Here is a 16,812-nt window from a genome sequence, read left to right on the forward strand (position 1 = left end):
TATTTACTTTCATGATTTATATCATTATTCAGCAAACAAATAAACAAGTGAAACAACGTTATAATCGTTTTAATCCATAAATGTGAAGTCAGCTGAATTAAGACATGTGCCTGCATATGCTTTTGTATGCGCGTTCCCGTCGTCGCATTGGTGTGTAACTTGGCATACCGTTTTCTAGGATGGGCGTGGTGATGCACGGTGTTTTTACACCGTAACTACTTTTATCGTCAATTCAATATCGTAATTGGACCCCTATATTGACGCGCAAGCGGAAGTGCCCTCCCATAGAGACCACGCTTAAAAGCCGGTCCGCTGTCACCCAAAGTCGTAAGCAGATATAGGGTAGATTCTTTCGCTACTTGCTGTGATCGTATAGTCACCGTTACATTGTAAAATAGACAACGTGCATCACCACACGCAGCCTAGCAAACGATATGCCAAGTTACATACTAATGCGGCAACGGGAATTGACAATTGTGAGTTCTAGCTGTGTACATGTGCACAGTGACCTCCTGTGTGTGTATAAATATGATGCCCAATGACAGCGCGAATATGTGCGCACGGGTCGGGGCGGTGCACTTTAACGCACAGCGATTTTTAATTTCAAGATCGCCGTGTGAAAATGGGAAATCTCTGGACCTTCAAACTTACCACACTTGTAGTTTGTAGTACGGAGGCTGTGACAATGTAAAAAGTTTACGCAGGGGATGAAAGATTGTTGAGATATGTCTCTCAGAAAAGTGCCCGCGGAAGTCACCATAACATCGGGGCTCCCCGATATCTCTACGGCGCTGGAATTGTATTGTAAGTATTGAGTAAATGATAGAGTAATGTAATCGAGTAAAATATAATTGATCAAAACGTAATGAGACATTGTTGTTTATTCCTGTTAGAATGGTTATCAAAAGGAAGAGAATAAAATCTGTCAATCACTGTCGATGTCATGAATAAAAAGGCTGGTATCAAAGTACTCTCATAGTCTTTGACTTATGTTTACTTCATGATTTATATCATTATTCAGCAAACAAATAAACAAGTGAAACAACGTTATAAGTAGCATGAAAAAGCTCAATCCCGAGATTCCACGCTGCTTCTACATCCGGGCTACATGAAGATGATGATAAGATCGGGGTTTAGAAAAGTAAAGTTTCTAGATGATGATGATGATGATGATGATGATGATGATGATGATGAAAAGGAGCCAGCACTTTAATTAAAGTTAAAATACGTTTTCTGCTTCTACATCCGGGCTACATGATGATGATGATGATGATGATGATGATAAGATCGGGGTTTAGAAAAGTAAAGTTTCTAGATGATGATGATGATGATGATGATGATGAGAAGGAGCCAGCACTTAAATTAAAGTTAAAATACGTTTTCTGGTTCCACATCCGGGCTACATGATGATGATGATGATGAGAAGGAGCCAGCACTTAATTAAAGTTAAAATACGATTTCTGGTTCTACATCCGGGCTACATGATGATGATGATGATGATGAAAAGGAGCCAGCACTTATATTAAAGTTAAAATACGTTTTCTGGTTCTACATCCGGGTTACATGATGATGATGATGATGATTAAAAGGAGCTAGCACTTAAATTAAAGTTAAAATACGATTTCTGGTTCTACATCCGGGCTACATGATGATGATGATGATGATGATGATGATGATGATGAAAAGGAGCTAGCAATTAAATTAAAGTTAAAATACGATTTCTGGTTCTACATCCGGGCTACATGATGATGATGATGATGATGATGATGAAAAGGAGCCAGCACTTATATTAAAGTTGAAATACGCTTTCTGGTTCTACATCCGGGCTACATGATGATGATGATGATGATGATGAAAAGGAGCTAGCACTTAAATTAAAGTTAAAATACGTTTTCTGGTTCTACATCCGGGCTACATGATGATAATGAAAAGGAGCTAGTACTTAAATTAAAGTTAAAATACGTTTTCTGCTTCTACATCCGGGATACATAATGATGATGATGATGATGATGAAAAGGAGCTAGCAATTGAATTAAAGTTCAAACACGTTTTCTGGTTCTACATCCGGGCTACATGATGATGATGATGATGATGAAAAGGAGCTAGCACTTAAATTAAAGTTAAAATACGTTTTCTGCTTCTACATCCGGGCTACATGATGATGATGATGATGATGAAAAGGAGCCAGCACTTAAATTAAAGTTAAAATACGTTTTCTTGTTCTACATCCGGGCTACATGATTACTAGTATTCAATTTGAAGGTGCCATTTGTTTCTTGTGAACTTCTTGTTAATGTACTACTTTCTCTGGAAAGCAATTTGCCGCTTCGCCTGAATTTTGAAACACACTGGACGTCCGGATGATTCTCGTTTGTTTCTTGTTGGTATAAATTTGACGTTAACTTTCAAATATATATCTATAGTAAAGTACATGTTTTTAGTCTTTCATTCGACGGGGAATCGATCGCATGACTGTCATAATATGAATAGAGAACAGAGCCAAATAATTTGGAACATTTGTTTATTCTCTTTACATAAAGTTACACACAAAGAAACTTTGAAGGTATTAAATAATGTAAAGCAAGTCACACTCGTCTGTGATTGTTCTACTGTTGCTAGGCAACCTGGTCACCATGGAGACATCACAACAAAAACTCTATAGTTTGGCACAAAACTCTTACTCTAAATACACTCCAAAGTCCTCCTTTCAAATTTGGGCACTTGACAGAAATATTACCCCACCTACGTCTACGAATGGTATGTTCCACATGAGCAGTAACTTTGCAATGCTTAATGTTACCATTGCTCTAGCGGCATGTGCTATTTTTGCAGAGGGTGGATTCACTTCTCTATGTATTGTAACATTTGAGAACTGAAAATATGTACTGCTTTGGTGCAGGAGAATTGTTAGGTGTAAGATTTGGCGAGAGGACTACACAATCAGTTTAAAGCCATGATTTTACAAGTAAATACCTGGTTCTTTAATTTTCATACATGCATTTGTATGAGAACATGATTGGAAAGTACTCTTACACTTTCTACAATACACATCAGAACTATTTCACACACTAACACCACTGGCACTGCACACTCTTATAAACAACTTGTAGCATGAATAAATATTTGTATTTTTGTACAAATACACAATATAGTGTAACAATAATGTTAACATGTATATAATAAATCTATGACTTGGCATGATGTGGAATTGTATCTTGTTAAGACAAATGCAGTACAACTTTTGATGTATGGGTCTAATCTAAATTGATATCATCAAAGATGTACAAATTGATATTGAAGAACTTGTAAATTTGTGTGGCTGTTGTTTCAGTTCTTACATCTGTTCTTTCATTTGTAAAACATTTCCTTTATGGTATTAAATTATATAATACATTTGTATGTTTTAAGTTATATCAACATACTCTCAACTGTATTGTGTTTGCTTAACACTGGCATTGTAGAGTCATACAAAACTGGTTTGACCGCTGTATTTTTAGGCAAGACAAGGCGCCAATTGTAACATATTCAAATTATTGAGGAAAAAGCACTTTTTTTTACACAAAGACTTATAAATACAGACAAACACAATGTTGCTGGTATCCCCCACTCTACAACAGATACATTTTTTTGTATGACAGGACACTAACATTTGTACAGAGTGTAGTCTAGTGTTTCCTTGTTTGCAAAAAAGATATTCATCTTAATCTTATTTGCCAACGTACCATCCTCATCAGATAGTCATGATATGAATGTAGCAGAAGAACTAACACCAACTTAGGCCACACCAATTTTATTTCTTGATTAACTGATTTTTATTTCCCCCCCCAAAAAAATATTCATGAAAACAGAAGGCTGGGCCAGTCTTCTGTTTTCATGATTTTTTTGGGGAAAATAAAAATCCGTTAACCAAGAAATTAAATTGGTGTGGCCTTAGCAAGTAAGAAGAAGAACATGGTTGTGTTCAAGAAAACTCCTAAAACACTGACAGCATCTAGTAACCTATTTGTCCTATACATATGTGTTAATACATATGCATGAATGTACTTTGTACAGTACTATACAAGGACAAAGGTCTTAATGATAGAATTATAGAAGACTGAACAAAGGTTTGTACTGCTTTTCAATCATGATTCATTACTGCAATTTGCCTTCAATTTCAGGAAGAAGAAAATGGGGAAATCTTAATTTCATATTTTCTTTTTAGCCCTATCTCTGATACCAAAAGGAATTTAACACAATGTATCCTCCACAAGGATAGGGTTACAAATACTATCCACACCATCTTATACTATTCTTCTCTGGACGGCATTAATACAATAATCATACATACACATATATCTTCTGAACTTAAGTATAAATATCGGTACCACCTCCCCATGTGAAAGTAGATGGACCAGGATACACTGACATCCTCTGAAAAATAGAAAGATGATATGATTTACAAAGTTCTTCACAACCAAAAAGTTGATGCTCCGCTGTGGCTTTTGTGGACATTTTGCTTAGGGGAGAGAAGGTTGTGCCCTACATGTGGTGTCACTGGTAAAATAGCTTGCTACACCTCAGGGAAAAAGGCATGCAGACCCTCACATGATGCATTTTCTAACGTGAACCACAACAGAATCTGTTGCCTTATTTTTCAGCCATCCCCTCCCCTACTACAGGGTAGTTAATAATAATAATAAGTTTATTGCAAATTCATGCCCAAGGCTAAATGCAAATAACATACATAAAAGAACAGGGTACAAAATAGGTATAAAAGCTGCTTATCTAAATTATACAAACGTAATTGTCTGTAACTATAGTGAAGGGTTTGACTTCTCTTTTGTAAGCAATGGAAGACGTAATGTCCAACCTTTTCTATAATTTGTGGGTTTTTGGTAGTTAAAAGAAGAATAGTCTTTTCTTTGTCTGTAAGCTTAGAGAAATTCGGATAGATTTTAGTGGTCTGAATATACAACTCATTTCATGCATTATCATGAAATGAACAGCTTGAAATAAAGTGTGTTTCGTCTTCCACTGGCTGTATAAATAAGTACAACCCACCGTGAGTACTGTACCCTATTTCTCAGCCGCCTCCTCCCCTGTTGCTGTCCTGGAGTCGGGGTTACCTGAGGTCGTCTGCAGGCTGTAGCGGACTGGGCTCATCTTCAGGTACTTCTCAATCAGACTGTTGGCGTAGTCTCGCTGTTCTGGGGTCAGCTGGGGAGGGGCCGACGGATCCGGCAGGACCTCTGGCACCTGCAACCAATAATCAATCAATCAATCAATCAATAGATTTAATTTGTATCAGTGTTCTCGCCAGGCCTTGTCAGCATAGCGGCCCCCTATGCTGTGATCTGGACCCCCTATGCTGTGATCTGGACCCCAATGCTGTGTTTCAATGAGCATAGGGGTGTTTATCTCTGGGAAGAACCTTTATAACTCTTATAAAAAGTTCATATTTGGCTTTAGAATGTGACAGAGGAAAAAACTTCACAAAATTCATCCCTCAAAATGCAGGAAATAGTGTCTTATTTGGTTATGACTTTCAAAATTTTGTGCGGGAAGATGCCAGACTCCCAACCGTTATCATGTCTTTGGCACTCCGCAATTGACTTGCGCCGTGCAATTTTGGCCTTCTGTACCTGACCCCTATGCTGTGAAAAATCCTGGTGAGAATACTTTTGTTTGTTTGTTTTATTTCGATCTCCATTAGTGATATACAATATGCACTATTCTTCCTGGAGTCCCAATACAAATAAATAAAATGAAACGAAAACTATACAATTGGTTTAACTAAGAATTCGACAAAACAAATGTTGTGAAATCAAAAGTAAACGAGAGATGAACGAGGGAGGTCAGAGGTCAACATAAGTGATAATACTGTGTATTTATCGACTAAGTAGCCCAAAGCTAAATCATTCTCACTAGTTTGACTTCAAATATTACTTTACTTCTTATTTACACTTTATCTGGTATCATCTATACATGCCCTTATTGTGATCAAGCAGCGTGAGTTCGTCTGCACATACCTTCACAGGCACACATGGCAGCTTGTCTTTTAATTTGGGGTCTTCCCTGTCCTGCCGAGAGGAATCAACTTCATCATCCATGTGTCCGTTGGGAATATCCGTTGTTTCTTCAACCCCGGAAGAAATGTGGGCTTCCTTCCTGTCTGTTAAAGACACTGTCTCAGTTCTGTAGTCTCCGTCCCACTGAATGGTGGCCATTTTGTCTGCGTTGTACCCAGCGGACATGTCAGCATCTGACAGACTGTCGCTAACATCAGGTAAACCACTGTTCCATTCTGTTTTCTGACTGCGTACATTGTCGTTATAAGACCACTGGTCAGCGGCACTGGCTTTGCTGTTTGTTTCTACATCTACATCACCGTTTTTTACTGCATCAGTCCTTCCCCGGTGACCCGTGCCCCCCTCCCCACCCTCACTGCCCTTGAATTCAAGATCAAGGTTTTTAGCAATGTCACCTTGATCACCCCACGTTCTGGAGTAGGAAGGTGAGTCATAGTGCCCTTGAGACATCCATGACCTTGAGTATTTCTCCAGGGTCTTTTGAAGGTCATCATTTCCCTCTTGTGAGCAAGATGACATCAAGTCAAGGTCATTTGTTGATACTTTATCCTCTGCTTCTCTTGATGATTTTGTTTGCTGAGATTCTAGTGTTGACATTTTCAAGGAGTGCTCACTTTCATCATCATAGTCCCACACTTTGCCATCTCTACTCAAGTAATTGTAGGAATAATCGTTTCTTCTTTCATCCCTGCTGTATTCGTTATAGTGATCTGATGTTTTAAAAGGATCCCTGCTAGAAGTTGTGTCTGCATTTGTCGTTGTTGTTTTGCTATCAGTAAAAACTACTCTACTTTTGACATCAGCGTCTCCTCCCGACGTTCTATCCCCATCCCTGGAGCCACCTACACTTATGTCCTGTTCTTTCTGTGAGACCTTGAACGGTGAGGGGAGACCCACACCCCCTTTACTGGCAGGTGGTCCAGTCTTCTCAATCGTTTGTCTGAGTTTGTGGTAGAGTTTGGAGTAAGGACTGCTGGCATCCTTGTCACCGGGAAGAGGTAGGTACTCACTACTAGACGATGGCACCGATCTTACAGACACATCGCTCTGAGAGTCAGAATCGTAAGTCCTTCCGTCCTTGTTCTGTTTCTTTGTGACCTTCAACTCCTTCTTGACCTTGCTGTACTGTTCCTTCAGGGCCGACATCTCCTTCTGAAGGACCAGCTGCTCCTTGTGAGCGTCTTCAAGTGCCGTCTCGAGCTCCTTAACGCTGTCTTGTACCTCCTCACGGTTTAACTTGTACCTCTCGACTGTAGCGTGAAGAGACTGAATCTCACTTTTGGCTGCACTGAGCTCCTGCCTCAACTCTGCATTGTCCTTCTCCAAACTGCTGCTAGGCGGCTCTTCTGCACCATGTAGTTTGTCCCTGAGTATCTCTAGTTCGTAAGTCAGTGAGGAGATCTTATCCTTGAGTTTTCTGTTTTCCTGTTCCTTGAGTTTTCCCTGAGACAGAGTTGAGGGGACGGTTCCCAGAGACTGTTCGAACTGCAGCTGTTCTCTCAGCGAGTCGATCTCGTTGGCGGCTAAGCCCAACTTGTGTCGCAGCTTCAGGTTTTCCTTCTCTGCATTCATGGAGGACGTCGAACTGGAGACGCTGTCTACACTCTTCACCGATCCCGCCGTCGAGTCTTCCAGCTGCAAGGCGTCTTTGAGAACCTGTATTTCCTCGTAAGCTGTCTCCAGTTTCTGCCTGAGGTGGACGTTTTCTCGCTGTAGAGCAAGAGAAGATGTTGGGCTCAGCCCAGGTTGTCTGCTGAAGTTCTGTGACTTGTTTAGCTGCTCCCTTAGCGAGCACGTCTCTAACTCTGCAGTCTCGAGTTTGTCTCTCAGCTTACGTCCGTCCAACTTAAGTTCGGCAAGTTCTTGAGTCATAGAGTCGACTTCCTTCTGTTTTGCCCGCAGCTTTTCTTCCAACTCCTCATAGTTCTTAGAAGCAGCTTCGTTGCAGGCCTCGGCATCTTTAAGTCTGTCTTCTACCTCCTCAACTTTAGTCCTTGCTTCGTCCCTCTCCTTCAGGAGGTTCTTATTGTCTGAGACGGCGGCGGTGATTTCCTCCCGTCTCTCCTGAAGCTCCGTGTTCAGCTCCTTGAGACGTGAGGCCATGTCTTGGTTCTTGCTGTTCAGCCGGTCCTGTAAGTCTTCCCTCTCGTACCTCAGACCTGCCAGCGTCTTCTTCAGCTCCAGGTTTTCCTTCCGCAGCTTCTCAGCGTCCATCAAGGACTTGGCCTCCACCACATTGACCTAATAAGGAAACAAACAATTAAGCAAAATGTAAAATGTACTATAAATCGATTCTTTTCTTTAGTCTTAACACGAAAGGCAGACAATATGTACAGTCAATACATACAAGCACATGTTCATTCTACAGGAAAATCCCCTTGCTTTTTTGACAAATACCTGTGGGATTTTGCTGAACATTCTGCAACCCTTTTCAAAAGAGGGACAGCACTTTAATAAGTAAATGGTAATGGGTACATTGGGTACAGTCATGGTTTTCAGGTCACTTTTGATTGTTGAAGTTTATTTCTCTTAATTTAAAACTTACTCTCTCAGTTAATCATACTTTATTTATTGTTTCTTGATAGATGGTTCACTGTTGAGTCATGAATAAACAAAATTTGAAAAGCTACAAAATCAAAACCCTGTACTAACCTGAACTCCCAGGTCCGACATGTGTGGGTTTGTGCTGGCCTGCTGTTCCACTACTGCATGGATGATCTGATCCGACCGTCTCACGGAGCCCGGCAGCGAACTCTGAACCCCTTTGTCCTTTGGGTGCTGGTTTCTCCTGTAAGTTAGACCCTTAGAAGGGAGAGTCCGGGCGTAGAGGACGGATTCAGGGTTAGAGGTCAGGTCCTTACTGGGGAGGGTCCGGGCGTAGAGTACAGCGTCAGGGTTAGGATCGCCTCCCTTCAGTCTGTTCAGCAGGCGGAAGTTTTCAGCAGAGGTGTGGTCCAGTTCCTTGGGAAAACAAAGAGAAGACATACAGTCAAGCATCTTTACAGTCTTCCTTAATTTACTTAACCCTTTGGCTGACCCTATCAGTAGCACAGAATGATTCCTATGACATCAACAACCACAAAGCATGTCTTTGTAGATTGAATTTGGCCTGCATCCTGGAAAACGTTGACTCCTTTCAGCAAATACTAGTAGGCAGTGACATTCAAGTACACCGACGTCATGATAAGTTTCTGTGAGTCCTGTGTACATTTTGTAACTAATACGCACTGGTCATAAAGTGAGCACATGATGCAAATCAACTTAAGTTTGTTGGGTGATAATTTTGTTCAAATCAAGAAGTGATTGGCCTTTGTAAAAATACCACAAAATGGTAGAGTGTGTAATGTAATTTCAACTCTCAACTCAAATCTGCTCTTTGTTGTACATCATACTACTACGTGTATCAAATTTGTGTGGGCAGATTGCCATGAAACCGAATGATACGAAAGATGTTTATCTGTCTTCTGAGACTATAACACACTATGCATCCCTACCTGCTGAAGCCTGGTGATGGTGGCATGAAGCTCCTCGGCTGCGTGTTTTTGCAGGGAGACCTCGCTGTGAGCGTTCGCCGCCTCTCGGTACAGCTTACGGTTCTCCATACGCAGAACCTCAACCTCCTGGGGTGGAAGAAAGAAAGAATATTTAGGAATAGCCTTTATATATTATATATTTGTATATAGTTAGTTGGGGTGTAGGGATTCTGGGCATGAAGATCTAGAGTTTGAATACTAGCTGTAGTTGGAACAAGATCTACCCACCTACCAAATATGAAGACAATCCATCCAGGCCTTCTCTAGTTATTCTGCTTCTTTACAAACACACATACAAACGCTACCCTCTGCATAACCTTCTCGGCAAAGGTAACGAGTAAACTGGTACAAGCATAAGTACAACTGCTACATTATTTACCTTAGGACTGGCTGAAAAAAACTGTCAGTTGCCAAGTGAACACACAACAGGTACAGATATATATCTAGATGTGGTGTGTAACAATCAATGTTATGTTTTACAGATTATGCAATTCAGATACAAATTCAAAGAGTATGCTAACTGCCCTGTGTGGATTCTTGTATGCTACTAAACTTATCTACCTGATCACCTCTATGCTCTATCCTTGAAAACAATACATTTTGTCAACATGTTTTGTCAACAGTTCAAGATCCTGATGACGGATGTGGTACAAATGTATCTGTTTATGACAAAGTCCATATCCAGCTGAAGTAATACTGTCATACTGGTATTTCAACATCTAATTGTATACAACCCTTATTCCAACCACATCCCAATCCCTACCACTGACTCTGTTAAAGTTAAGGTTAAAGTGACCCGGGCGTCCTGAAAAGACGCATAGGGATGGCGACAATCTCCATTTCTATAGCCCTGGGCCGAACACATTTGTGCAAGTCACTACAGCAGGGGGCTAGTCTGCTGGTAGTGATGTGTGTGTTTAACTTCCTTACTCTTTTCCAAATGCTGAGTGCTAAGCAGAGAAAGGAGTATGTACCATTTTTCAAGGGCTCCCTTGGAAATCAGTTATTGAATTAACTGAAGGGACTACCCTAAAGATGAATAAATGAAAGTCTTTGGTATGACTCAGCCGGGGTTGAACTCACGACCTACCGCGTACAAGGTGAACACTCTACCAACTAGGCCATTGCACCGTCTGACTCTGACATACACGTTTATGTGACCAGCCTGTGAGAGTTTGGCCAGCACACATGTAACAGTACTGTCGATTGGAACCCCTGGGCCAACAGATGCTGATAGATCCTTTTGTAGTACTAACCCTTATCTACAAGTGTACAGTATACAAGCCTAGCCTGAGTTCTCACCTGTGAGAGTTTGGCCAGCACACAACTGTCGATTAGAATCCCTGGGCCGACAGATGATCATGGATCCTTTTGTAGCTGTGACACTGGTCACTTAGCTAACCCTAACCAATGTGTGTACGGACTACAAGGCTGTGTTTCCCACCTGTGAGATTTTGGCCAGCACACGACTGTCAACACTCTCCCCTTGTGGCTAAAACACTGACCACTCAGCTAACCCTGATCAGCATATGCACTGTAGAAGTACAGTAACTACCTGTGAGAGTTTTGCCAGCACGCGGCTGTCAACTGCCTCCTCCTGCGGGTGCGACACCTGCTGGGCCTGAAGCTCCTCTATCTCATCCAGCAGCTGAGCCTCTCGCACCTGGCGGGATTGTACAAGAAAAGTTATCAAACCTGCATAAAACTCACTCACTATCCTGTTTTATCATCATTCTGTTGTTCCCCATCACATGAGGGTTACACATGCTTACACATAAATGTGGAGGTTTGATGGCAGCCTGCTAGATGCCTCTGTCTTTTTTTGTTGACACTGTGTAGGTTGATAGTCAAAAAACATATGACTGAATTTTTAAAAAGGAGCTCTGTCCCTGTCCTGTCATTGATAGGAGAATCATACTACATCTAAACATGCTTGTTGATTCAAATTTTATGGTGTAATGCTGTGTCATTGAGACAAGTTTGATAGGCTATTTATAGAGCCTATGAGATTAATTGGACTCAAGAAAGGATAGTATGAGATGCACACTGCAATAGAAAGTCCAGGCAGGTAGAGAGATAGACTTACATGTACAGTCCAGAAGAGTTTAAACCAGCTGAAGAGAGTCTATAGGAGGGAGAGAAAGTCGGAAAGACAGCAGGAGCATGTATGATAAACTACTGAGTAACTGTTAGACAATTCATTTTCAGTCTGACAAAATGACTACGAGTACCTGTACATGCATGTTAAACTTATTTAGTAAGGTGAGAATATTCACGGTTGTAAGCTATCTTTGTTGGTTTCATGCTTGTAACATGTGCATTTATCTAAACTTAATAAATGTGAATACAATGTGAGTTGGATCTGTCTTTTTTTATCCGCAAATATATCCATTAGCCTGGTAAATCAATTATACATCAAAGTTTCTTTGGTACAGAACCCTGTATTTTTCTCTGCCAATGTTTTGGCACTGCTGCTGCTTTGTTGCCTTCATCAGGGTAACATAATTGATACAATAAGGATGCATCCCCAAACGTGACTGGACTCTTATCATATCTTGTAACTTTCTGCCATTGCTGCAAGGATCCTTATAGAAATCTAAAAATATCTGCAGAAATTACAAGTTCTATAACTGAATCCTGATCAAATCCCAAATTAATGACTCATTCCCAGGTCTACTAAAAAATACTATGAAATCCATTCATGATTTTCAAGTTATTTTGAGTAGTAAACACACAACAGCTCAAAGGGGGTTGAAACAAACTGCAAGTTAGGCTAAGAGAAAGTGTTGAATTACATGTACATAAGCTCAGAACAGGGGGTGTCCCTGTGGTGTAGTGGTCTGTGCCTTCTGCCTCTCACCACATCTGGTTCAAATTACTTGGACCAGAAGGACTGGGGTTCAAGCCCCAGGTAGGATACCTCTGGACAAGAGGCGCATTGAGTCATACCAAAGACTTTATAAAAATGGTACATACTTCTGAAACAGTATGGAAGTTAAACACACTTCACTGCCAGTGGACTAGCCCCCTGCTACACTAGTGATTGCACCACAGTGTGGCCCAGGGCTATGAAACGGAGATGGGCACCGCCCTATACATCAATCATGGTGTGGGAGGATTTTAACTAACTTTTAACAGAACAACTCACCTGCGCTTCCTCCAGCTCCGTTCTGAGCTTCTCGCTCTGCTGACCAATCATCTCCAGCAGAGACAGCAGCTCATCCCCCCCACCCTGCTCCATGCTGGTCATGAAACTCAGGAGGCTCATGGGGGACGGCATGCGCGTCGGGACCGGGGTAGACTGCATCCTGGGGTTTGAAGGAGACCCAGGGGTCGGGGAAGAGAGGGAAAAATCCGGCAGTTTGGTCAGCTCAGGGTCTTGTAGGTCCTCTGCGCGGAATATAACTCCCTCAGACAGCAACGATGAGTTCAACACGCCAGAAATGTTGGCGAAATTACCGAGTTTTGGTCCGTTCTGGAAAGGGTAGCCAGAATCTGGGTTGAGATAGAGATTTCCATCTGAACTGCTGGAAGGTCCGTTTTTACACAAAGCAGTAGAGCTGGAGAATCCTGAGTCTCCGTTTGGCAAGGATTTCACACGGATGTTGGTTAAGGAAGAGGATTTTTGCTTGTCCTGAGTGTGGTCGTAAGAACTCTCATCATGCAGATTGAAAGTGGTGTTAAGGGGTGTTGCCTTCAGAGCAGCCTCCAGCTTTCTTCCAAACTCGTCCGCGGAGAAAGTCAAGTCTTCGTCGTGGCTTCCTGCCTTCCCATTGGCCGACGTCCACTCCCTTTGCGACTTCACGCTAAGTTCAGAGGTCGAGCTCTGCGGGGTCATGGTCCCCATGGTGCCTTCCCTACTCAACATCCCGCTGTCGCTTGTTCGCTTATCGGAAACGGAACTTGGCGAATCGAGCGCGTTTCCTACTCGACCCTGATCCACAGTTCTGACAGTCAGTGGCTTTGCCCTGTTCTGGGCCAATCCCTGATTGAAAGTTTGCAGTAGGTCCCTCGTTAGGTACGTGTCTGACGCACCGCTCGTTTGCCCAGAGTCTACAGACCCTCCAGGTGCCGCAAGACTTTCCTGAATCTCTTCTGCAAGGGACTTCTGCGGGCTGGCTTTCCGCTGTGAGGCTAGCATGGTGGGATCTACGGTTTTCCCCGTGTTCAAAACTGCTGTTTGTACATCAGTGGAGCTGGTCAGTCTGCTCACGCCACTCAAACTGCTGTACTGCGACGTCCCACTGACGGTGCTTCGACTCGAAACATCACTTGCGCTCCTCTCTTTTGCTGTCTCATTCCGACCTTCAAAAGTCCTGGTGGCTTGTCTGCTGTGACCTTGATTGGGTGACCTCTGCTTCAGGCCAAGGTCATGACTGCTCGAAGCATCACTGTAGCTTCTGCCTGTAAAATCATAAGGGCTTAGTGGTTAGGATTACTGAAAAACACCACAGAGCCAAATATGGGTTTAGGATTATCTTGTGTTGTAGTTTACTGTAATTCATGCTAAATATAGGCTAACTTACACAGAGTTTACAATGTAGTATAATTGTCCTATCAATACAACACATAGAAAATCAACACAAACCGGAAACAGTTCAAGGGTCTTTTGGGATATAGCTGTGCACTATGATGTGTTTTTCTATTCAATGATTGATACACTGTAGCATTAGACTCTCATGATGCTGCCGAATACCCTAAGACGGCCACATTAGAAATGGTGTTATCAACTTTTCAAGAATGTCTTGAACACTTGGATATCTAAAGTGTGCACACTTCAAGGATTACTGATGCTGCACTAGTAAATCTCTTCAAATTCACCATTTTCAATGTTAGTAGCAGTCTTAGCGAACTCTGAAGAATTATTGATTTAAAGCGTTAACGTTAACAGTTACCTACCCTTAGTCAGGGGACTTGACTGCCCACTCCTGTTACTGGGTACTGGTGAAGAGTGGTACAAGTTTGTCTCTGAGCCTCTCTGTGGAGAAACGCCCCGGCTCCTTGACTGGGGAGAGCCCACGAGGCTGGAGTTAGGGCTCCTGATGGGGGAGAACTCTGAGGACAGGGTGGGGGTGGACCCCGGCAGACTGGGGTCCAGGTGTTTGGACAGGGAGGCTGCACTGCTGTTGGGGGACTGGAAAAAAATACATTTTGTGGATTCATGATAAATTCTATTTTCTTTCAACCCTTCAAATCATAACATGAATGTGCTAACTGCATATGCTAGCAGTCATGGTGCTGAATACAGTTTTAAAAACGCTGTTTCAAACATTATTGTCTTTTACTTGAAACTCTGCAGGCTCTAGAAAGTCATTTTCTAAATTCTAAGGGTACCCTGTTCTACTTTCTGACCCAAGAGCTATAGAAACAGAGATGGCCACAGAGATGAAACCCCTGCATGTACACTGAAAGATGTGGAAAGGATTGTAACTTTAACTTTAATGTTCCATGTTTGAATCATCATTAGATGTTACAATATGGCTTCACCATTTTTGTCTAGGTCAATATCTCTCTACATCTAAATCATTTAGATAGACCTGTCCAGTGTTACACATTCATATGAAGACCGTTATTGCTCGACTATTGTAGCAGGTACAAAGTACGGCAACAACAGTAAACATAGAACAAGACATAAGTATGGAATAAAACTATTCACTACAACAAAATCTTAGGTTTTACATGATTCAAGTTGGGCTAATTTTGAGTATCATTATTTTTTCTAATAACAAAACAATCTTTTATATATTTGCCTATTCTAACACTGTATGAGCTGTTGCATTAAAATATATAGGTATAGCCAACAAGCTGCAAGTACCTGAGTGAAGCTCTGTAAGGCCTCCTGTTTGAAACTCTCCAGTGACTTCAACTGTTCCCGCAGGAGCTACGGAGAGATGACAAAAATAACCACTTAATAAAGCCGCTGATGTAATAGATGTGTAAAACTATGGAACACGTGGCTTAAAGTTTCTATCTAATCTAGCAACAGGTGTCAACAGTGTAACAACCTCCTCAGATACGCTGTACCTTAAAATTTATCGGAGTAGCAAAAAAAGTGTATCTGTTTGTAACTTGTTAACTTGACACTACATGTAACGTTAAGTCTATAATACACTGTGACAGTAATTCTGGTTCCTTATGGAAAGCCTTCCCTCAAATTAAAAGGAATCATACAAATTATTTCATAACCTACTGAATTCTAATATATGCAACCTCCTTGAATGAGGTAATTGCACTCTGTAGTAACAAGCCTGAAGATTCAAATATCTTCAGTTAAACTTGATAGGTCTGTTCTAAAAGCCCATTTCCTTACTCTACTTCTTTAAGGGTCCTTAACGGCTTTCATGGTTGTACACAGGAGTGGTTTGCTGCAAACACACAGAGCACCCCTATTGACCTTTCTCTGAATGTGACCTATGACATGGAACTCGACCTTGTGACCTGGAACCACTTGTCGTGACCTCTAACGTTTCTTCCCTTAGATCCTATAGTTTACATCCCTTCAAGCATCACCAAGACTGCACTTTGAAGAGTGTATTTTGTAGATTGCTAATTGTGATGAGAAAATGGACTGTGTGTATTTTGTAATTGCAGCTATCGTGCTAAGCATGATCCCAATGTGAAATGTGCACTGCTATACACTAAGTCTTGTACTTTGTAACACAAGTAAACAGTATCACCAGGACAGACCAAAAATGCTCCATTTTATTTGGGATTTACAATTTTCCTTTTTGTCGCTGCCAATATATATTTTTTCTAAATATTCTGGAAACCCAAATTGCACCGTTGAACCTTTTAGACCAGACTTTGTGTTTGTGAGACATCAACTGTGGAGCTTGTTTGAAACCATGGTCTGTTTTGTCTCCTAGGACTTATAATTAATTTCTAATCCATTGACACCCACTCAAAAGCACTCATCACACGAGTTTCAGCATGCCAAGGTTTCTACATAAGTACACTAACCTTCTCCCTACTATAGGGTATCATATTGGCACACGAGTTTGAGCATGCCAAGGTTTCTAAACCTACAACTGTATCTACAAGTCAATGACCTTGTACCGACCTTGATGGACGCCTGTTGTTTGGCCTGCTGTTCCAGGAGTACTTGGATGGGACGACCTCCTTCTGTGGAACAGAACAAAACAGAACAAGGCACTTACATAGGTTATCATGTTTTTCCGTCTTCAATCTGGTTTAACCTGCTCCCTACC

General features: G+C 41.6%; 1 protein-coding gene across 5 annotated transcripts in view; it reads right to left on the reverse strand.

Moving 5' to 3' along the window:
* Window positions 1-2,504: 2,504 nt before the first annotated feature.
* LOC136448133 (uro-adherence factor A-like) overlaps window positions 2,505-16,812 on the reverse strand; it is a 41,697-nt gene continuing 27,389 nt past the window's right edge. For 2 of the 5 annotated variants that reach the window (XM_066447292.1, XM_066447293.1), the window contains exons 11-20: window positions 16,665-16,726; window positions 15,420-15,485; window positions 14,504-14,738; window positions 12,753-14,008; window positions 11,160-11,267; window positions 9,566-9,691; window positions 8,724-9,032; window positions 6,012-8,312; window positions 5,044-5,238; window positions 3,799-4,413 (exon numbers count right to left, since the gene is read on the reverse strand). In XM_066447292.1, the coding sequence (XP_066303389.1) occupies window positions 5,059-5,238; window positions 6,012-8,312; window positions 8,724-9,032; window positions 9,566-9,691; window positions 11,160-11,267; window positions 12,753-14,008; window positions 14,504-14,738; window positions 15,420-15,485; window positions 16,665-16,726 (4,643 nt within the window). In that variant the 3' untranslated portion in view covers window positions 3,799-4,413; window positions 5,044-5,058. Of the gene's footprint in view, window positions 3,774-3,798; window positions 4,414-5,043; window positions 5,239-6,011; window positions 8,313-8,723; window positions 9,033-9,565; window positions 9,692-11,159; window positions 11,268-12,752; window positions 14,009-14,503; window positions 14,739-15,419; window positions 15,486-16,664; window positions 16,727-16,812 lie in introns of those variants that run through there. The other 3 variants (XM_066447295.1, XM_066447294.1, XR_010757835.1) reach the window with 2 other exon arrangements.

Source organism: Branchiostoma lanceolatum, chromosome 14 (genome assembly GCF_035083965.1).
Source record: "Branchiostoma lanceolatum isolate klBraLanc5 chromosome 14, klBraLanc5.hap2, whole genome shotgun sequence".
In the NCBI taxonomy this organism is placed as follows: domain Eukaryota; kingdom Metazoa; phylum Chordata; class Leptocardii; order Amphioxiformes; family Branchiostomatidae; genus Branchiostoma; species Branchiostoma lanceolatum.